General features: G+C 42.8%; 1 protein-coding gene across 2 annotated transcripts in view; it reads right to left on the bottom strand.

Moving 5' to 3' along the window:
• ANTXR1 (ANTXR cell adhesion molecule 1) overlaps nt 1-22,733 on the bottom strand; it is a 215,566-nt gene that overhangs the window by 85,814 nt on the left and 107,019 nt on the right. For both annotated transcript variants that reach the window (XR_010021671.1, XM_063078500.1), the window contains exon 13: nt 1,492-1,587. Coding sequence is in view for 1 of the 2 variants with exons in the window: in XM_063078500.1 (XP_062934570.1) it covers nt 1,492-1,587 (96 nt within the window). In the remaining variant the exon portion in view is untranslated. The remainder of the gene's footprint in view (nt 1-1,491; nt 1,588-22,733) is intronic.

The raw sequence follows: 22,733 nt of genomic DNA, 5'->3' as shown, positions 1-22,733 counted from the left end.
CTGGCCACCCACTTCTTTAAGAGCCACTGCAAGGTTTTTTTTCCTTCAAAATTCTGGACTTGAAAATGTGCTTGTTTTTGAATCACTTATAGAAAGCACTCTTGCTGACTCATGGGGAATTTTTATCCCCCAAATAAAATGGTTGTACAGCCTGAAGTATTTAAAACACCATTTAATTCTTGGAGCTGCTGTGGTAAGGATTTGTTTAAAATCTTGGTGAAATCAGCCCAGTTTGGAAGGTACTAATTGACCCAAGACTCAAGCCTGTCTTGGGCCCATCCTTGCACACACGTGTTCTTGCCTGCTATAAGTCATTCCTTTCCAGAAGTCTCTGCCCCATGGTCCACAGCCCAGCTGAGTTTATCATCTCATGCCTTCGCCACCTCTTTAAAATGTCCTTTGAAGCCATTTCCCCTCCTTTTCAAGCCTAGTGCTCTATATGTCTGCGTTCTTAGTTCATTTCAGTTCTACACACAGACGTGAGTCTCCTTGCACTGTGTTGTAGACCCTGGAGTTCATGAACACAAGTCTCTGTCCTGGAGAGGCTCCCTCTTTACTTTCCCCTGCTGGCCCCTCCATGGAAGAACTGAAATACAGGAATGGAAGATGCCACGGCAGCAGGGCGGCGGCCACTTCAGACTGACTGGGGCTGTACAGTGCACGGTCTGATTTGCATAAAGGCAGGGCACATGCTAGAACTAGGCATGTCAGAACTAATGTTGTTTTTCTTTGATTATTACTTTGTTTGAGCTTTTCTCAGTCCAGGAGCCAGGGAATAAAAATGGACAACCAGACATATGTCATTTGGGCATGCAGATAATGGCAGTTTATTCCAGGCCCTAAGCTACTTGGAGGCATTGGCTGGAGCTATGTGGTCACTCCAGATGACAATGAGGGGGAGGAGGCAGGTTCTTACTGATCTTGCAGCCAAAGTGCTTAGATGAGAGCTGGGCACACATAGGTGTGGTCTATAAATGTTAGCTAAGGGTAATGAAACAAAGCCAGCTGCCACCCTTTATTGTTAAAAATAAAGAGGCCTGAAGCATTTTCTCTGACCGACAGGCTAGTTGCTTATGAGGGTGGTCTTAGAGGAGTACTAGTTGGGGCAACTCAACAAACATGTGCGTGTACGTGTGTGTGTTTATGTATGTGTGTGTGCATGCACCGTACATACACAGGCACACAGATTCATTCCATGTCAGATAACACTCATCTGTGCCGTGCTGTGGATCCTTTCTAAGCACCGGACCCCGAGTGGCCACCCCCATTGTCTGTACCCAAAGGGAGTGCCCATTGGCAACCTCACACCCTAACCCACATTGACTGCTAATGACTCTTGGTCGCACTGATCAATGTGTTTTTGCCAATTTTGTATAAATGATACAAAAAATGCAAAATTTGTCTCCCATCTTTACAGTTTTTGTCCCTCTCTCCCCACTCATGGCCCTGTGAACTTGATGTCACCCTTTGCCCGAGGTTTGGGGCACTTACCACGGTGCAGCAGAGAGGCCAGAACCACCAGAGGAGCGCCAGGGCCAGGAGCAGGAACAGGATGAGCAGGGCGATGGCCAGGATGGAGCCGTCAGACTGCGGGGCCAAGAGAGAGGCGGTCAGCCGTGGGCTGGGCCATGTGTGGGCCTCCCTTCCCGAACTCCCAGCACCCCAGGCGGACTGAAGGCCCAGAAAAGAGCACAGTTTGCCAAGCAAATGGTTGAAACTCTGCCCAGCATCGTAGGGCTCATGGCCCTGAAACACACTCTGTTTAGCCGATTTTCAAGAGAGATGGATTTGTCTTTTCAGGGAGGCCCTGCTCTTCTCTTTGAGGAACATTCTGAAGGACCAACTGTATGAGAGACAGAGCAGGCATGGAATGGCCTATCACTGCCCATCTGTTCCTGGAACATCATCCCCTGACAGCCGCCTGCTCACTGGGTCTGATGCTCCGGCCACCACCTGGGCTGACTCAGGACAATTGTACTCAGGGTTCAGCCTGCTTCCCTGAACGCTTTCTTAGAGGTGCATGTAACAGATTCATGGGGCAGTGGGTGGAGAGTCTAGAGCCCGCTGATGAGATGCCATGTAGGGCAGATGAATTCCAGGGGCCAGGGGGAGAGCCACTGCTGCTGAACCTGGGAGACGAGGGGCGTGGCGTTGAGTCAGCGCTGTGGTCAGATCAAGTGGCGGCGGGGCAAGGGAGGGAGGAAGGCGCCCAAGAGCAGTACTACCCACTTTGAAACGTGCCCAGGCCAGTCCTGATACAGGCACGGTTGCCGTGGCCTGAGATGGTTGTTAACTTTTAGCAAACGGAAGTCCTGCTCGGTACTGGGATTCTGAGGTTGCTGGTTCAAGGAAGCCACTTGAGAACGTCTCCTACTCTCTCTCCCTACCAGCTACTGGCAGTGCAAGTGGGCACAACTTTTGGGTGGGGGGAGGGGACAAATTGTTATAGCTATCAAAAGCCTCCTTCTGAGTAAAACTGGCAGTTCCACTTCTAGCAGGAGAAAATAATCAGGTATGTTTGCACGGATAATAAAAAAGGAAAACAATATAAATGTTTAAGAAGAATTAGGGAAGGCTAAATAATGCATTATAGAATTACCAAGCAATCAGTTACTATGTGGACATTATGTTCTCAAATAATATTTAAATGACATGGGAAAACATTCCTGGTACAATGAGTAGATTTATGTATATATGTGTTGAGTCACTAAAATTTGCTAAAATATTTTCCTGATATTTACGAAAATCTTAATAGTAGTTTTACCGGTAGTGAGTTTTTGGTAATTTCCTTCTTTTTTAAATCTGTATTTTCTTTTTTTTTTTTAACATTTCATAATGAAAAATCTGCACTTTGGGCTCCCCAGTTTTGGGCCCAGGGGTTCTTGTCAAGGGTCAGTGGGCCTATGGGGTACACAGATGGGCTCATGAGGACAGAAGCTTGGGACCCTCCTAAAATGACATCCATGGTCTTTAGTGAGTGTGTCTTCAGGGAGACCATTCACAGCACTACAGATTCTCAGAGATCACCCCTTCTCTATTTACAGAGGAGGAGGGCTGGGTGACCTGTCCAGGGTAGTGCAGCAGGTTAATGGCAGAGCTGGGACGTGACTCTCTCCCACTCTGAGTACTCAGCAGGGGCTACTGGAAGCTGTTTAAAGGCAGCTCTTACTCCCAGGAACTCCCTGGAATGTCTTTGACCAAAAAGCCAGGGAATTAAACACCCCCAGCCCCCACAAAGCCAAGGCTTGGGAATGCCAGATTGCCCCCAAGGGAGCTGTAGCCTCACAAGTGCAGGTGCAGGGCTGGGCAGCCCAGGGCAGTGGGTGGGGAGAGGTTGCCGGGGTCTGACGGATGGACAGGGCCACTGTGGAGGGGACACTCTGAGCCCACAACATTTACACATAAGTGAAAGCAGAGAGTGATGCTGTCAGAGCGACAGAAAGATATCGCATGTGTTTTCCAAACCTATTGTCCATCAAGGACAACCCTCTTGATCTCTAGTCCATGTCCATCAAGTGTAGATAAATAAACCTCGCCTGCCTTACTGCATTGACCTGAGGATAAAATGAGCCACGAGCTGTAAGCAGATGTGGTCGGGGAGTTTGATGTAAGGAACCTGATCAAACATTGATTACTCTCCCTCTACTTCTCCATGACAACATACATGGTGAGCAGTTCAGATCACAAATCTGTTTGCACTTGGAATAAGTGGTTTGGTTACTGAGAATCTTATAAAATAATGGCCTTTCAGTAAAGACTACAGACTACATTTATTGACATTATATAGAATTCTCCCTCTCCCTGATTTTATTTCTTCAGAAGGAGAAGTGCTGATAAATTGTGGGGACATTTTTTTTTTTACTTCCTTCTGAAAGAAGTTTTCCCATGAAATGGGATGGGTGAAGGACCTGGCCCATAAGGGGAGAGAGGAGGCTTCTGTACTGGGAGAAGTTTTCCTGGATGTGGACGAAGTGATGCCTGGCTTTTCTCCAGTCAAACTTGGCTGCCCCTTATGAACCACAGTTCCCTTGGCTATACTGGAGGGGGCAGCCATGGGGCACAGGAAGGGGCCAGGAGCAGGGAAGGGGGTGCTGGGGGCTGGAAACAAACACACAGAGGCAGGAACTCCTAGAGGAATGCTCTCTTGCTCTGGAGACAGCCTGGGATAAAGCCCCCAAATGCCAAACTGCCTGGTTTTTGAGATCTTCCAGAAACCATTATAAACCCAGTTCAAAAGAATCACCATCAAACAAAGACCATGAATTTTTGATAAACTTAGACATGAAGCCAACATTTTGTAAGGATGAAACCTCAGAGGTTCATTCACTCATTCATCCAGCAGACGTGCATGAAGGTCTACTCTGTGTGCACTGAGCAGACCCTGGGGATACAGGATTGATTAGACAGAGCCAAGATGCTTGGGGTCTGCTGGTGGCGGGTGGAGAGGGTGGGGGGGATTGGCCACATGTAGTGGTCTCTGTGTTATTCACTAGCTGTACACCCAATACCTTTTCTGTGCCAGGCAATGAACAAAACAGTCTCTATTTTTGAAGAGCTTACCTTCTGGTGGAATAATATTAATAATTATAATGATAATGAAAATAACAATAACTGTTGGAAGTACAGCTAATACCAAATACATTGAGCACTTACTATGTGCTAGGGACTGCTCTATGTCCTAACATGATTTCTCTGTGCTAGCACATTTCATTCTTATTAACAACTTTATGAATTTAATATTATTTTTCCCATCTCACAGATAAAAATATTGTGGAAAGGAGAGGTTGAGAAACTTGCTGAAGGCCGTGTGGAGAAGCCAGAATTTAAATGTAGGTAGTCTGGCTCCACAGCTCACGGGTTTAAACAGCCACTTGGCTCTTCAGCCAGTAGCCGAGTGCTGAAACGCTCAGTGCCTAGGAACTAGCACTTCATAGAGGAGGTGACATGTAGGATCTGCTGCCCTGTGGGGCCAGGGAGAGGTTGGCATTCCTGCACAGAGAGGCAAACACAAATCCCTGGGCTCATGAAGGTATGAGAGTGGGGCAGAGGGGTCAGAGAAGGTCCACGTGGTGGGAGCACAGCATGTGTCAAGTCAGGTTGGAAAGGAGATGGGGACTCCACAGTGAGAGGCCATGCAAGCCAAGGGGAGGAGTGTGGTTTCTATCCTGAGCCTAGAGGAACCCCTGGTGGCTTTAAGCTGGGGGCCCCGGGGCACTGTGATCAGATTTGTTTCTTGGGAAGCAAATGCTGTTGACACGGTAGAGTATGGACTGGAGGAGGGAAAGATTAGGGATCGAAGGCCCAGGTGGAGGGCTACTGCAATTATGCCCAGCTCTTCTGGGCAGTCACATTTTACTGGGTCACTCCTGGAACACTTACATTTTCACAGATGTGTTCAGTACTAATCTAACAGCAGCTAACCATGATTGCGTGCTTTTCAAATTCCAGGTACTGTGCTCAACACTCTCTGTGCATTCTCATTTAATGAAATGAGCCTTGTTAAAATATCCTTGCAGGAACTGTTATCCCCTTTTGCAGGCAAAGAAAATGATCTTCAGAGAAGGTATGTAACCTACCCAAGACCCTCCACATACCACTCATGGGCATATTTACATTTATAGGCCCACAATTTTAATGTTGCAAAACTGGGATTTGAATCCACCTGGTCTGATTTTAGAACCTTGCCCCCCTCCCACTTAGCCATTACACTAGAATGTCAGATTTATAAAGATTTAGTTAAAAAATATCTGTACCTTAAAGACCAAACTTTAAGCAGCTGCATCAGAGATTGAGACCTTGTTTGAAAATGCTCCATCTGCTCTGATGGGAGTTCCCTCACGTGCCCAGGGTGGGTCAGCATGTAGCATGGGTGACAGCGTGCTTCAGAGTGAAGTCAGAGGTGGGCAGGGGGCCAGAGCAGAACCTGTTTTCCCTTGGGTTCTTGGCTTGGAGTTTTAATCAACAAACTTTTGAAGAGGGACTGACAACTGATATAAGGGTAGCTCCACATTATTGGCTGAATATATATCAATGTATACTATAGAAATATACACACATCTGCACTGTTGAGGAAATAAACATTTGTTTCATTCACAAAATTAGTTCAATTATTCTAAACTAGTCTTTTTGCATCTTTATCAAGTCCCAAGATAACCACCCTCCTGCTGTTCCCCCCTTCCCCTGGCTTCTAAGGAGTAGGCTCTGCCCGGGGCTGGGAGGCTGTGGAATGTTCCAGAGCCCACATAGAGCAGCCTGGCACCCACAGCACCTGGCTCTGCTGTGCTCTCTGTTCTCCTGCTCTAGGGCACACTGCCTTGGCTCCTTGGGCTCTGGCCTGCACCTGCCCTCCTGTGTCCCTGGCTCACCGTCTGTTAGCACACCCCGTGCTAACCACCACTTGCTCCCAAAAGTTTCTTCCTGGATCAGAGCCCAGGAGGGTCATGGGCTGACTGCTGCTCACAGCCTGACTCAGGACTGGTGCATGGGCTAGGCCTATGCTCTTCCCCTTCCCCAGTGAAAAGGGTGGCAGGACTGGAGAGACCCCAGGCCCACAAGGACGTCCCCCTGGGCTGAGTGGGGCCATTGTGGTCAGTGGTCCCTCAAGGACGTGTGCCTGCCCAGGCCCCGCCTCGCATGGCTAGCCAGCAGGGGCAAGGTGGCTTCTGACAGCTGGAGCTCCCTGACTCACAAGTTCAGCACGAGCCAGCCTCCTGACCTGGAAGCAGACCCACACTCCAGGCTCCATGGGAGTCCTCACTGCGGGGGGCAGGGAGCCCGAGGTGGGGACTGCATGGCCCTATCACATGACCCCGTCACAAAGTGATGGCAGAAGCTGACCTGCCCAGCCGACCCTCAGTGTCTGACACCTGCTTTTTGCTGGCGGCTCCATACTTAACTCAACTACAAACCTTCAGAAAAGATTTCAGAGAGGGAAAGAGCAGCAGACAAACAAAGATTGATTCTAACCACCATTATTTTCCCAACAGCCTAAATACCTACACAAGTTACATTCCTATTTTATTTAAAAAATGGAAATAAAGTTTTAAAAATCAACATGGCCCCTTAATTTAAAAAGTTCTGACAGAAGTTTTGGTGGTGGCGGGGGGCCGGGGGTATCTCTCACGTTGTGACTAGAGATGAAAGGAAGCTCGCAGCCAAGCAAGCAGCCTCCAGGGCTGCAGTTTCCAGTTGGGGTCATCCATTTTCAACGAGAAGCTTTAAGGCTGTTTCCTGTCAAAGGTTGGGCATGCGTCCTTGGGGATGACATTCCCTGAGGGCTACCTGGCTTGAATAGCCAAATCCTGCAGCATGGCTTTCTTTAATTCCAGCTCATGAAATGAGGACATCAGGAAACAAGGAGGTGATTGTTCTCAAAGGTACTAGGTAATTTGGATTTCTGATGCATGGCACAGGGTGAGGGCGAAGACTCTTGTCTGGACCTGTTTGCAATATGGTAGGGTAGAGCCAGGCCCCAGGATGACATAGCAACAAACGTTGCTGCTCCTTTCTGTTTTGTTTTCTGGATTGCCATAGTAAAAGGAGGAGGATAAAACGGAGAGGAATTAGTGGGAGACCAGGGAAGTTCAACGTAAAGAAACTTGGTGAAACCCAACATCTCCAAGTTGGGCTTGTGCTGGGAACCTGCCTACTGCCATGGCATGGAAGCTGTCGTGTAGTCCTCCAGTTGGGCCTGCAAAGCTGTGTGGGTTAAGGAGGGAATGTTTTCCCCTGATGTTCTTTCCATGTTGGGGCACCGAGGGTGTGCAACTCCAGGCCTGTCTCTTCCCCCTTACTCATCCAGTGGGTAAGGAAAGCATGAATTGAGCAGGTTTGGGTCTGCTCTCCCCTTCCTCTGCTACTCCATGTAAGCAGGTTTTGTGGAGCCTGGAACTTACACAATTTTGGAAGGCCTCTTTAAGCAAGAGAACATAAAAATATAGATGCAAAATTATATGGGCCTGTCCCAGGGCCTTAGAAGCGCTGAGAAGGGATCTGTTCAAATGAATGTCCCTAAAGCTTAAGCTAATCAGCTCCTGGTAACTCTGCCTCTGGCTGTACGTCTTCCCTGGATGGGCCCCATGCCCGTGTCCAAGCTGGTAAATCTATTTAATTCTGAGCTTCAGTTTCCAGCGTATTTGCTGCCACACCCAGCTAGTCTCCAGCTCACAGAAATAAAGGCAATATTGAGGCTTTCATATGTCATTTTTGGGCCTCATTTCTCAGTTTATTCACGATCAAGGCATGCTTCATGGCCCCCACTGCAGTGACTCCAATATTATATAATGAAATACCTCTTATTTTAACTAACCCCAGAATGGGTCCTGGTAACTGTAACAATTACTTTTGGCAGCAAGTACACTCAACTTATTAACAGTGGGGTTATCAGAGCCCTCTCTGGTGGGTGGTGGGTTTGCTGTAGTTCTAGGTCCATGGTAGGTTGTGCAGTTCTGAGAATAACACTGGACTACTAAAGCCGCTGAAGATGCTCGAATGCTTTCACATGGTTAGTCTATCTCATAAGCATTTCACATGAAAGAATGAATTACTATGATTTATTCTGCCACATTGAAGGGATATTAGCCAACCTTTACTAAAAATATTACAGGAAAATAGCTGAGGACCCATTAAAGCTTCTTGAAAGTTGGCAGTGCTGTTTTTCCAGATTCTCCCCTCCACAGGGCACCTGGGGACACATGGCTCTCCAGCTGTCCCCACTCCTCTCCTCCTCTTTTCCTTCTCCCACCCCCCACCCTCTCTCCCCCTTTCTCTGGAACCCAGTGAGGTTGTCTTTGGAACACTATTGGAAAACCCTCAAGGGAAAGGGACCCTTAACCAGGGACAGCTCTAGTCTATCGACCTCGTGACTTCATAGCAATCTGCTTGTTCTGAACACCAAAGAGCCAATCCCAGTGAAAGGAAAATGGACAGAGATCAAGGGACTATGAGCATGTCGGTTTCGCCCTGCTTCGATGGAGACCCTGAGAGCACTGTCGGAGGTGTGTGGCCGGTGGGCAGAGGGAGGCGGAGAGCTCGGCACACCCACGGCCACCCCTCTGCCCCGGGCTGCTTTCCTCCCTCTCAGGGCTCAGGCTGATGCCTCGGAGGTGGCACATTCCAGGGCTCTGAAGTGGAATTTAGAACCATCCGAAGCAGCTGGTCTCAGCTCTGTCTCTTGCCCAGACAAAACTGGCAGCACATGGGCAAGTTTTATTTTGAAAGATGAAATTTAAGTCATTTTACTGCTGCTGAGAAGTTCTAAATGGGCAAGCCCGGAGACCAAAATTCTTTCTCCCAGAGCTTATATATTTTTACTGTTATTTCTGGAAGGCACCTTAGTGATTATCTAACTTATCTGCCTACCCCACCCTGCATTTTATGGAAATTCTATTCCCCTGGCATCTGTGACAATACTCTCCTGATCCCCCTCCTATTTCTGATTATGCCTTCCCATCTTGCTCATGGGCTTCTCCTTGTACTCAGCCCCTCCGGAGCGAACCTTTCCTTCTCCACCCTCCTACTTTTAAAAAAAACCATGGATGGATGAGAGTACTTCAGAAAGTTCATGGAAAAACTCATCTTATTGTTCTATTTTCCATGAACTTTTCAAAGTGCACTCATATATATGTATTTATTTGCCACCTCAACCATTTTTAAGTGTACTATTCAGGGGCATTAAGTTCATTTACAATGTCACACAGCCCGTGGATCCATTCCTGGTCCCCTGCCATCTTTCTCTCTAACCCTGTCCATGGGCTGTCTCATATCCTTTCATCGTTTAAACTCTCATCTAGATATTGATGACCCAAATCTTCGTCATTAGCCTAGATCTCTCCCCATGCTTCAGGGTCATATTCAGGGTCATTCAGCTGTCCAGTAGGTCCTATTGATACCTCAGACTCAGCAGTTCAAAGTGAGCTCATTGCCTTCCCTGCCAAACCTGCCTGTTCTCCTCTCATTTAGTGCTACCACTTATCAACCCAATATGGAAACCTGGAAGGCAATCTTAGTTTTCTTTTTCTCCCCCTCTCCTTTCCACAATATTAGATTCTCCAAGTAAATCCTGCTCCTTTGACCTAAATACTTCCTAAATCTGCCTTTGTTTACTCCGTCTCCAATACAATCAATCAGGTTTAGAGTCTCATTCCTTTCCTGGACAGTTACAATGAATGATCTCTTTACTGGTTTATCCAGCACCAGTATTATTACCAAGAATTCCACTCTTCACAACACACCTAGAGTCAATTATCTAAAATGTTATTTGGATAGCTTTGCCTGCCGAGGAACTTTTAAACATCTCTTTATTGTCTACAAGCGTTCTTAACATGTAAGAATTAGGTGAAAGTGATATATACCTTTCCTCATAAAAGTATACAATCACATTTACGCATGAGCTCACAAATTTTTCATTACACTTTCAGGGGTGCATTGAATCCCTAGAATCTATTTATGGATGCCTAGGTACAGGTTTTGGGTCCTTAACCTACACAAGGCCTTTCTTGTTTCTCTGACCTCTTCTCTCACCACCTCCCTCCTTACGCTTTGTGCTTCAACAAAACTAAACCACAAATAGTTTCCTGTGCACACCTGGCTCTTCTCTCATGTTCTTCTTCCCAAAACACACCTTCTGACTTCATTGTTTTTCATCTCTCCAGTCCTAGCTCAGGCACCACCTGATTCACTCATACCTTACAAATTTATTGAACACCTACTATGTGCCAGGCCTTCTCCAAGCATTGGAGAACAGTGGCATAAAAGATAGACACGGTTTCTGCAATCACAGACCTTGTAGTTGACTGGGGAAGGTAGACCACTAAATACCATCACTCAACTCTGAGTTTGTGCTTTTATTTTATCTTAATTAGATCTCTACCTTAGTAGCATCTACTATATTTTACAGAAATTATATCATTATGTTCTTGTCTCTCCTATTGGACTGTAAGCCCCTACAGGACTTATATCTACTTTACTCATCTTTGTACCTTTGAGACATAGTACAGTGTTTCAAACAGAATGACTTAGTAGTCATTTAGCTGTTTATTAGATTGAGGGAAATGAGAATTTAGCAGGAGAATTCCTTCTACAGCTAGTGCATAGTAGAAATGGCACTGGAGCCAATGTCTCCCGAGGCCGTTCACCTCCCCCTGACTGGCCCCATCACTGGAAACAGCTGCATCAACCTCACTGCAAACAGCCTGGGCTTTGGAACCAGGAAAAGATGATTCAAATTCTAATACTTCCACTTATAATGTGTGGGCTGTAGATAAGTCACCCAAGCTGTCTTAACCTTCTTTTTATCTACATATGTGAGATTGTACCTACTTGCCAGGATCGATTCTGTGATTAGATGAGATAAGGTGTGTAACGATCCTGGCGCACAGCCATCCTTCAATACATGTGACTCCCTTTTCATTCTCGCCTTACATTACGCCCAAGCCAAGTTCCTGGTGAAATTCCCAGGCTGGCTTAGGTAAATAAATTTGATTCCTGTGAACAACCTCATGGTAACTGTGACTAGAGCTATGGTGTTACTGGGTGGTCTCAGATTATATATTTGGGAAACCCAAGTCCCTAAGATTGCCATCCCAATGTCAAGGAAAGGAAAAGCCAAGTGAATTTTCCAGTGGTAAATTTAATAGCCCTCATTAAAGTTGATCAAACATTAATGATGGCAACATAATCAAACATAATGATTCATTCTTGCTACCTAAGAGGTAATTTGGACTAGAAATGGCAATAAAATTGATAGACACTAAAGATATCAGATTCCTTAGCTCAAGAAGTAGATAGTATAGAAAAAACATTAGGTGAGAATTACCTAAGCCTTTGAGGAGCTCTTTCTGAAAAGCATGGCTATAAATCAATGAGGCTGTTCACGTAGTGAACATAACAGAACTCCCACATCCAAATGAATCTAATTCCCTCTAAACTAGTTACTCCGGAAATTGGAGATCCTCTCCAGTGATGCAGCTATTGCTCGAAGCAATTCTGAAACACCTCCCTTGGAACTGGTTTTTAAAACCAATTCATAGGCCACAAAAAGGAAATCTTATAACCTCTTAGTCATGCTTTGCTTCATACCAAGGAGGTCCCCATTTTGATAACCCATCATTCACCGGACCTGGTTCCCACAACTTTTGGGGTTTTGAAATCAAATTAGAATGATGTTCCCCTATTCTCCTATTGAGGATATTCAAATATTGTGCTTTAAAAGTTATGGCAATTCCAAAGCAGGAATGCAGAAAATAGTTGGGAGAGTGTTGTTGGAAAAAGCATATGGCTTTCCAAAGTCAATACTTTGAAGGAGCAAAAATCATTTAGCTGTGTAAATTCTAGCTTGCTACAAATTTTATTACTTTATGCCTTATATGAATAATACCAGAAGGACTTGGATGAGACGCCATTAGTATGCAATTAAGAGGGCGACTGATGCCACACTCCTACAAACTCAAGCTTTGAGGCCCATATCATGGAAGTACACTTTTATGTCAAGGTTTCCAGCATCACCTTGGTCCTCTTGTCACCCTGACCTAGTAATGACATTTTATGTCACAGTGGTGACAGTGATAAAAAGTAAATCTTGGATTCATTCAGCACTTTCCTTTCTCTCCATAAAATGCATAGAGCTTGGTAATCAAAACCAGTTTTTAAAAAATAATGCAGACAAGATGTAGCTTGTTAGTACCCAGAATACTTTCATTCTTTTGAGTGGGCTATTGAAATAGAATTACAGAGAAGGTCACTTAGTAATATTCAAATACTATGACACTGGAAGAGAAAGGCCAATTTCTTGTTTTCATTAAATGTACTCATTTGTCTATTTACCTTTAATGTGGATATTTATTTAATGTATGCTCAATTGGTCTTATTCATCACCCCCAAACTTTTATTGAATCAACTCACAGACACCACACAAATCAGCAGTTATGAAGAGAAAACTATGGCCAACGGGATGGGCTGGAATCTGTGCATGGAAATTTCTCAACACAGGGAGTGTTAGTGAGTTTGTACGGGATGTGATCTATATGGAGGGGTTGTTGGGCCTTCCTGACATGCACTGTAGAGAAGGGAGCCAGGCCTGATTGCCTGTTCCTCTGTTAGCTCATAGCTCCCTTGCCCACCACCCTCCTTCTCCATGGGTCACTCTGCTTGACTTTTCCTTCTTTAATCACTTTTTTCATGAAGGAAATAGCTTGACAGAGAGTTGAAGATTCCTGGTTTGGTGAATAAGAGCACACTGTTACCTACTATTGGTAAGTAAACATCACTTACTATATACTGTTGGCCATTGGATTCGGGTGTACCTCATAAAGATAGACGCTTACCAGGGGCAACTATGATGGTCAATTCCTTAAAATAATGTCTTTAAATTGAATAACAGGGTATCAGGAAAACAACAAGTAATTTCATTATGAGTTTCTAACCCATACTCAGCAGTAGGAGACACAGAGAGATGAACAAAGTCATTTCCAATCCTGAAAGTGGCTATCGCAGTCCAGTTAGAAAGCCAGGACTGATTCTCAGGGCTTGCTTAGACAGCAGCACAGGTTATATGCAGTTAGACTCTAAAAGATGCTGCAATCCACAATGCCTGGGTTCAGAGCAGAGAGAGTTTAAGAGGCTTGCTGAGGCCAGGGAGGCATCCTGGTCCAGACAGCACTTGGCAGGCCTTGCAGCCACGGTGAAATTCGCTAGGTGGAAAGAGAGGTCATTTCAGAAGGAAAATGAAATGTGATTAAAAGTACAGAGTAGGAATGAACATAACTTTGTTTAGAGTGAGGAAGTATGAAATACAGAATTGTCCTCGAACATTTTTATCTATTAGGGATCAGTGCATTCACAAATTTTAGGGCCAGTAGGCAGGAGTCAATGGGGGCTGTCAGGTCAAACTCTATCATAAGCAGCATTTTGTAGGTATTTATTTTGGCTGAGTTTGCATCTTTTATATACAATCTCAAGGACCTTGAGCCTTATTGATACCTTTTCTAAGTCCAAAATTTGGCCAATGCAGGTAAAATAAAATTGCCTTAGCTGTACCTTTTATACTTCCTCAGCCTGCAAATGAAGCAGTTTTCCTGATGTTGGGTTGTGTGTAAAACGAACCTTGGAATATTTTAGTTGTCACTTATAGAAGTGTTTTACGATTAAAAAAAAATTATTATTAAAAAAAATTAAGCCTACCGCTTTAGCACTGAGTACACTAACATCTGTTCTAGCAACCACAGTAAGGGCAGAGAAATGCTTGTTATGTGTCACTTGTAGCAGTCTTCGTTTGGGGAGAAATAAATTGAATTGGTGACTTTTGAATGTCCTTGGTGCCCTAATGAATACGTGAGAAGATGGCTGCTTTGTAAAAAGGTGTTTCTATACCTTCACGGGACGCTGATCATTTTGTCGAGAACAGAGGGGAGAGTTTGCCTCCTTTACAGGAGCTCAAACAATATACATCATGTCAGTCCCAAATAATATCCTGAATACAAAATACACATAAGGACCCTGGGGCAACTTGTGATTTGGCACAAGGTGACTGTAAATTTCTAATCAGGACAAGACGATCTGGATCAGGCTGGGTCTTCTCCCATTCTGTGACAGACTAGCCCACCGATTTTGCCAATTCTGGACCATTCTGAGAGTTGGCAATTATTTTAGTGTTGGTAGAAAGGGGATCCTCTCAGGCTTTCTCTCCTTTTTGGTTCTATTTCTCAAACTGTTAATCTCTCCTCTTCCCTCTCTTCTCCCTCCTTCTCTTTCTCTGCTGTACCAGCCCCCGCGACACCTCCAACTTTTTGAACCCTCTTTTAATTGTGCCCTTCTTCCTACAATTGTGTCTCTCTCAACTGGATTCCCTACTCCAGAATGCTCAACCCAAAAGACTCAACCATGTGGAATAGCCACAATAACCCAGGAATAGATGTAGATGGACACGCTGGCCATTCACTAAAGCTTGTGTACTCAGGGCACACACCTTCTCTCAAGTTCTTAATCAGAGACTAGGAATTCTTATTCTATATACAATTTATATGAGGGTAAGCTTGTTTATCTGATATCCAGGCACCCAGAAACTTAAACTGTCAGAGTAGAAATAGAAAGAAGGGAGTGAATACCTAGAGTGGAAAACACATATATAATACCTAGAAATGAGAGGCCAGAAAAAGTAGAACCATAAACTTCAAAAAAGTGATCAGAGACTGCTCTAGGGACCAACAGCCTCACTAATTGAGGGATTCATAGCAATTTGGCAAATTTTAGTTGGAGATAAAGAATGGGGGAGAGTGAAATGTAAATGATGTATAATATTTTATAGCATCTATTTAGTAGTGTAAAAAGGCTTCCCTAGGAAGAAAGACTTAGGAGTAGGTGAGGGATAAACTCAATTTACATGTTTTTCTTAGTTCCCGTGGTTAAGGATCTCACTCCAGCACTGCCCTTAACATGTGACAGCATTAAGTTCAGCTCATTTCCCATTCACTTACCAGCAGTAGCACATAGACACATGTCTATTTCTCTTTTTCATATCCTCTAGGCCCAACTAATAGTTTTCTTTATTATCTCTAACTTGTTTTCTATTCTGTTCTTACTTTACTATTTTTGTCTTTCTGTATTTCGGAGGGGTTTGCTCTGTTCATCTCCAATTTCTTGAGTTTTATGCTTGGCTCGCTGACTTAGAACTTTTTTTCTTTTCTAATGTAAACACTTAAGGCTACACATTTCCCTCCAGGAACTATTTTTGCTGCATTCCAAGATTTGGTAACTTCTTAATTTGCATCTTCATAATTGAAGTACTTTCTAATTTACATAATGATTTTACTTTGTCTCATAAATGATTTGAATGTACGTCTGAAATTCTGAAACACATGAGATTTTCAAAATTGATTGGTAACTTGATTGGTTATTGACTTTTAATTGATTTTTTTTTTTAGTTCCAGAATATGATCTATATATCAATTTCTTGAAATTTGTTGAGATTTGGTTTATGGCCTGTACTTGTTTTATGGATACTTTTTATAAAAGTGTAAAAGTGTATTTGAAAATCTTTTGGATGCAGATTTCCTACATACAGTAGGCTGTTCCACAAAGGGAAAAGGCTACAGTTCTTACTTTCCACTGTGGACAGGGGTGGGTGATGGAGAAAAAAGTGAATAATCAGTTTTGTTTAGCCTGTGTTTCATTATCTTTACTTTTGATACAGTACAGATTGATGGGAAATATTTTACTGAAGTTCAGATGCTTCCATTAGGATGCCTCATTATTTTATGAGACATTAGGAAAAACATTGCCCACTGAACCATGCTGCATTACTGATTATGTGAAACATCCCAGTTTCAGAGATGTTAAAATGTGAAAAAGAGGTGTGTCTTAGAATTGACGAAATATGATATTTTTTCATTAGTTTTATAATCACATGACACCCCATTTTATGCAGCCCAAAATTCTGGACCCTATTTAGAATGTAATGCTGAAACCTAAATGTGTGTCCACTAGGTTATGTTTAATCGCATTATTCAAGTTATTTATATTTTATTAATTCTTTTGGCTGCTTGGCCTATTAATTATGAGAGATTTGTATGTAAATATCCTCCTTTGATGGTGGATTTATCAATTTCTCTTTGCAATTCTGTCAACTTTTGCTTTACATGTGCCCAGGATTAGAATTATTATACCCTCTAGGTTAACTGTTCCTTTTAACATTATGTAATAGTCCTCTTTATACTTTTATTTTTAATTTAAAAAATGCTTTTATTTTTTATTTTTTAATTTTTTTCTTTAAAGATGACTGGCAAGGGGATCTTAACCCTTGACTTGGTATTGTCAGCACCAAGCTCACCCAGTGAGCTAACCAGCCATCCCTATATGGGATCCGAACTCGTGGCCTTGGTGTTATCAGCACCACACTCCCCCGAGTGAGCCACGGGCCAGCCCCAAAAATGCTTTTATTTTTGCCACAAAGTTTATTTTATTCAATATTAATATAGCTATACTAGCTCTCTTTTGGTATTTGCTTGATATAACTTTTCTCATACTTCATTTTCAACCTTTCTGTGTCTAACACAATTTGTCAGTCTGTGTTTTTTAACTGCTGAGTTTGGTCCATTACACTTATTTTGCTTACAGATTATTTGGATTTAACTTTTATTTATACCATCTTACTACGTGCTTATCTCAGAGTTTCCCAAAGCATAGATTCAGAAAAATATTTTTTTTTTCTCATTTACTCTCAAAACAAGGAAATTTCAAATTTAGGACAAACGTTCTTTAAAAAACTTAGAGATAAAAATATTAAAAGTCAATTGCTCAAATATCCAAGAAAAACAAATCAGCACAAATCTTCCAAAATATGTTTTAAAAGATATTTTTATGCATACATGGGTTATCAAAATAGAAATATTGGCAAACTACTTTTATTTCAGTTCATAAACAGTATTTGAGATCTGAGTTCTGCATCCTGATATTCCTGTGGTCTTTTGACCTTTCTAATGACAATACATGAAACCACAGGCCATCTTGTTAAAATAACAATAATAAAAATGTCAGAACTTTATTAAAAAAACCTTGAAATATGTATGGCTCTACTGAGACTGATTAATAAATAGAGGAGAATGATTTGTGATTAGTGTATCAATTGTAAATGGAAAGGTGTGTTTTGAGGTAACTTGAAAACAGATTATTCTCAGGAGCAGTTTTAACTACTCTGTGGTCTGAAATATGATATCACTTGTATTATGTGGAGGTTGGCCAGTCTGAGTTGCACTAAGAGAAATTCTCTCTAGCATCACCAACAAAAGTCTCTCATATTTATTTTCAAAATGTAAAAGTCAGACTCATTTTTTACATTGCATAGGACCGATAATATTTACCTTACTCCTTTACTGACATACTTTTAGGTCTACGATCCCAGACGATCAGCGTTGGAAGGAATCTGAAAGCTTTTCTGGTCTACTTGCCTATCTGATGCATGAAAGGCATGTATGTCATTCTGCCAGTTTGAATTGTTGTCCATGCTTGAATACAACCATAATAGGGAGCTCACTCTCATCTGAAGCAGCTCATTGGAAGGATCTTTTTGAAAACTGAGCCAAAAACTGTGTCTCTCAGCCTGTTTGGATCTATACAATAAATAATCTATGGAATTGGGACTCTATAGGCACAGATGCACTTGTTTCAGAACGGCCATTTGAATACTGTCTCTATGCTAAATATGTCTCCAGGCTAAAGAGCCCTGATTCTATATTCTACATAATATACCATATTTGGTAGTATTTCTCATACACTGTTTCTCTGGGCTCTCCCTTGAAATGTCCCTGGGTACTGGATACAATACTCAAATAGAGATTTTATTTTCAACAAGATGAGAGGTCCCATCACCTCTTTAATTTTAGATACCTTACTTCTGTTAATTCAACCAGAAGTCAGATCCTTTGGAAACCATATCAACGTGCTAATTCTTATAGAGACTACAACATCAGTACAAGAAGACTAACAGTGGGCATCTACTGTGTATCAGGCTCTGTGCCAGCTAGTCTAAGTACATCACCTCAGTCTAAAGTCACATGCCCAGTAGGTAGCAGAACCAGGATGTTAGCTACACTGATCTAATCCCAAAGCCCATGCTTGTTCCCACTTTTCTTTTCCAACTAAGTCTTTCCCTTTTGTTTTGCTAAGCCACATATTTCAAAGGACACATCACTTATAATTACAGCAATAACAAAGTATATAAATGGCCATTCTTTTTCAAGGGCTGAGTGTGAAGTGCTGTGATTCACTTGTAGCCCCAGGACTGTGGACTGGTCATTCTTGGTACTAAGTTTTTTTAGCCCATATAGTGGAAAAGTAAACTAGAGCCTATTCCTTTTCCAAATGACTAAACTTATAAATCAGTGGCATCCAGATTAATACTATTCTGTTATAGTTAATACACTTGGTGCATACAAATGCTGGATTAATCTTCCTAAAATAATGCTTTGTGCTTCCTTAAAATGGCTTCTCATTGTACAAATTCCATAATCTGTCACCGAACCCTCTTCAAAGTCAGTCTCCTATGTCCCCTCCATTCCAGTCTCTTCTCACTCTTCCAGGTTATGTGAAGAGGGGTGGGTGTGGGAGCGCCTTATAGACAGGACGTGGAATAATGTTGTTGGGGTGAAGGAAGTCAGGGTGTGTGCCCCGGTCCTGCTTCCACTGGTTGTTTGAAAGAGCCTTGTCTTCTCCAGGGTTTGTTTCCTAGTATTGAGAAACAGTTTGGGGAGGGTCTTGTTGGGGAAAAGACACGGGATAGAGTTTTCGGGCTTAGCAAATCATGAGCTGCCTACAAGTTATACCTGAATTTCTAGAATGATTCGTCCAGCTCCTCTTTACAGTAAGGGGTAAAAGCCTACTTGGGTGACTGGAAGGTAACCCCCTAGGCCATTTAGTGCACACTCTTCAGAGTGTGCCATGTTTGTATCAATTTACTTATCTGAAGGCTCATGAGTCTTTGGAACAGATGGAATTTCTAGGTCCCTGTGTGATATTTGCCTTTTGTACCCCACACTGTAATATTTACCTCTGGGAGTATATATCCTACCTTGACAACTATGTTGTAAGGCTTCTGCAGGGCAAAGACTGGCAACTTTTCTTTGAGTCCCTAATACTCTGCCCATAGCACTGGTTTAATGCACATTGGTCCTGATTGTGATGATATATTTGTCCCCTTTTGCCATCAGCAACCTCTTCCCTGTACTTCTTTCCTTAATGAAGAGGCCCATTATAGCTGCTGGTATGCATGATCTGTCTCAAAGACAGCTAGTTACCTATTTTGATTGATGAACTGTTTTGCTGACCTTGGAAAAGAAAAAGAAGAACAAAAGTCTCTGATTTCTGTTTTCTCTGAAGAGTGCACAATAATTTTTTATTATGTTGGAAGGCGAGATTGCCACTCAGCACAGGCTACTGGATTCACTCCCTACCAGGAGGGTGAAATTCAAGAGATTTTGGCAAGGGCAGCTACACCAACTGTCTGTTTACCTAGAGAGCCATAAGACTACAAAACCAGGCTGGATTTGTATTTTCTCAAGTTACTTTAAAGCAATTGGTAACAGAGTTGAACTGATTTAGAAAACTGACGCAGGAAGTTACCTAGGATAGACCTGAGCAGACAGTGCTGGGGGGTGGTCGCATCCCTTCCTCTGCAGCCTCTCTTACCTGTAGCCATTGCAGCCTCCAGTTGTTTGCTCCAGCACATCCACTCTGAGCCAGCCCTCACCAAGGCAGACTGTGCACCCTCAGCCTCAGCTGGTGGGATCCAGATTAGCTGACCCACTGTAGCCTAAGGTCCTGGTATTCCAGGGTAAGCTCAGGCCATGCCAATGTTTCCTGAGTCACAGCTTTTCTGTAGTGCCTTGTGCCACAGATCCTCACAGACTAGGGGCTGCCCCTGAATCTTGATGTAGTTAAGTGGGCTATTTCTAGGCCCTTCCTCCAGGTCTGCATCCCTGGCAGGGGTCTGCTCCTAGGGGAGCTGGTGCTCTTCTGAAGATGTCTTTGACTATTGCCCTGCCTGGAACTGCTGATTATAGCTTATTACCTTGCAGATTTGTTTGTTCCTCTTAAATTATGTTCAGGCTCCTTGGATATGGAGATTGGACCGTTGGCCATCCTCTTTGGAAATGTATCCTCCAACCAGCTCAGAGCCCCCTGTTCTAATCCTGCCTCACTCTGGCTCTCTTCCTCTCCTACCAGCAGGTGGCATCGTGGTCCCATTATAACCCTTGATTGAGTTCATTCATTCATTCATTCATTCACTCAGTCATCAGTTATTTATTGGGTAACTGCTATATGCAGACAGGTGCTGGGTTGCAATGCTGAACAACACATAGTCTGCTTTTCCTCAGAAAGCATATAGGCTGTACTGTGCCTGAGATACAATTGCTCTTTCTAATGTTTGTGCTTTCTTTGCTCCAAGTCTTTGGTTGTTTCTGGAGTTACAATCTACCCTGCATGGCAGCTAGAGGCTCACCTATCAACTGGGCTCTTTCTTCCTGAAACTCTGAGCAATAAGTCTGTGACTCACCAGGTCTTGGTGTAAGAGCAGGAAATGAAGGGACGACTTGGAATATGGAAAAGGGTAATTTAGGGAGAAAATTTAGCAGTCTTTGGCAACTAAAAAGTGAAAAGGTTCCTAGACTGGTCACATTGGACTAAAATTATTCTTTTAGAGAAATTCTTATCTTTATATCAGAAAAAGGGGTCCAAAAGAAGGAACATTTAGAGTGGGTTCTGAATTTAAAATTTTAGGATTTTTAAATGAATGGGATGAGGAGTGAATCAAGAGGATAACTCATTGTTCTTAAGTAGATTTTAATGTTTTTTTTTAAACTTTGCAAGACAAATTTGTGTTAGGTGAGTACAATGATCAGAGTTCTGTGTGTTTAAGATTTACCTGGCAAGCTTATTAAAAGTGCAGAATTCTCAGATCCCCCCAAGAAATTCCGATTCTTCAGATTGTTCAACCGTGGCAGTATTGACATATGGGGCCAGATAATTCTTTGCAGTAGGGCAGGGGGTTGTTCTGTGCATTGTAGATGTCTCTCTCTGTCTCTGTCACATACACACACAGACACACACAGACACTCTGTTTTTCAAAACAAGTATTTATAGAAATATACCATAAGTTTGGAAAAAGACCAGTCTGAATTCTTGAAAATCTGAAGACAAAATGGTTTAAAAATCCTTGGGAAACAAGTTGGCACCATGTTCATCCCCACTGAAATCAAACTGTACTTCAAAACAACAATGAGTTGTGACCACTTCAAGGGACACTGGGGGATCCAGTCTGCAGTGCAACCTCAGAAAAGGCTCTAATCAGAGTGAAATGGTACCTGCTCTGATAAAATGCCTCCAAAAATGCTCTGCATGATAGAATATTTTAGTGATAGTAGGAATTTTCTATGAGGTAATAATGCACCAAGTTTAGTAAATACTTGTTTTAATTCATGCTTCTAAGTATAGAAGTCTAGATATTTCCCTTATGTTATTACTTACTTGATTCATTTACTGAGAAAAACTCTCTTCCTTGTTTGACTTATCACCAGATCTGATTTACTGGTGTTTTCCCTCTAGTTAATCCCGCAGGCAACATCTTCAAAGTTTTTTCCACCCTGTTCCTAAAATCCAGGCTTGTCATGGACTCAAAAGGAAACATGCCCCTTAATCAGGGGAAAATAGCCTGTTTATAAGCCACAGGGCATGTATAACAAGTCTTTTAATGGAACAGGCCATTAGATTTTTACTTGGCAAAGAGAGAGAATGAGGTCAATAAACTAATAAATGGCTGTCATTCTTTGCCATATTTTTATGTACCTAAAGCCCCTTATACACATGACCTTTAACCTTTACTGCAGCCATGCAAGACAGGTTCTGAGATGGGCTCAAGGTTAACTTGCCCAAGATCACCCTAGAAAGTGGAGGGGCTGGGGTTTGAAATTAGGATTTTTGACTCAATATCCTCTGTATTCTTAATTCCTCCATTATGCTATAACTATAGAGCAGTTTTTCTTGCTCTGATGCCTCAGGTCTGAGTTTGTTGAATTTTTATTTTCCTTCAAAAAGAACTTCTCTGAACAGTGACATGACAGGGGTCCTCTTGGATTTATTAAACCTTATTGCTGTTTGTTTTTCATATGAATTAGGGGAAAAGACAGGGTTCTCCATTTATGTAGTGCTGATTTTAGAATCATACAACTAACTGTAGATCTCTTCCC

Source organism: Cynocephalus volans, chromosome 14, assembly GCF_027409185.1.
Source record: "Cynocephalus volans isolate mCynVol1 chromosome 14, mCynVol1.pri, whole genome shotgun sequence".
NCBI classification, from domain to species: Eukaryota; Metazoa; Chordata; class Mammalia; order Dermoptera; family Cynocephalidae; genus Cynocephalus; species Cynocephalus volans.
The sequence above is the reverse complement of the archived record's forward strand: the minus strand, read 5'-3'. Positions and strand labels throughout refer to the sequence as shown.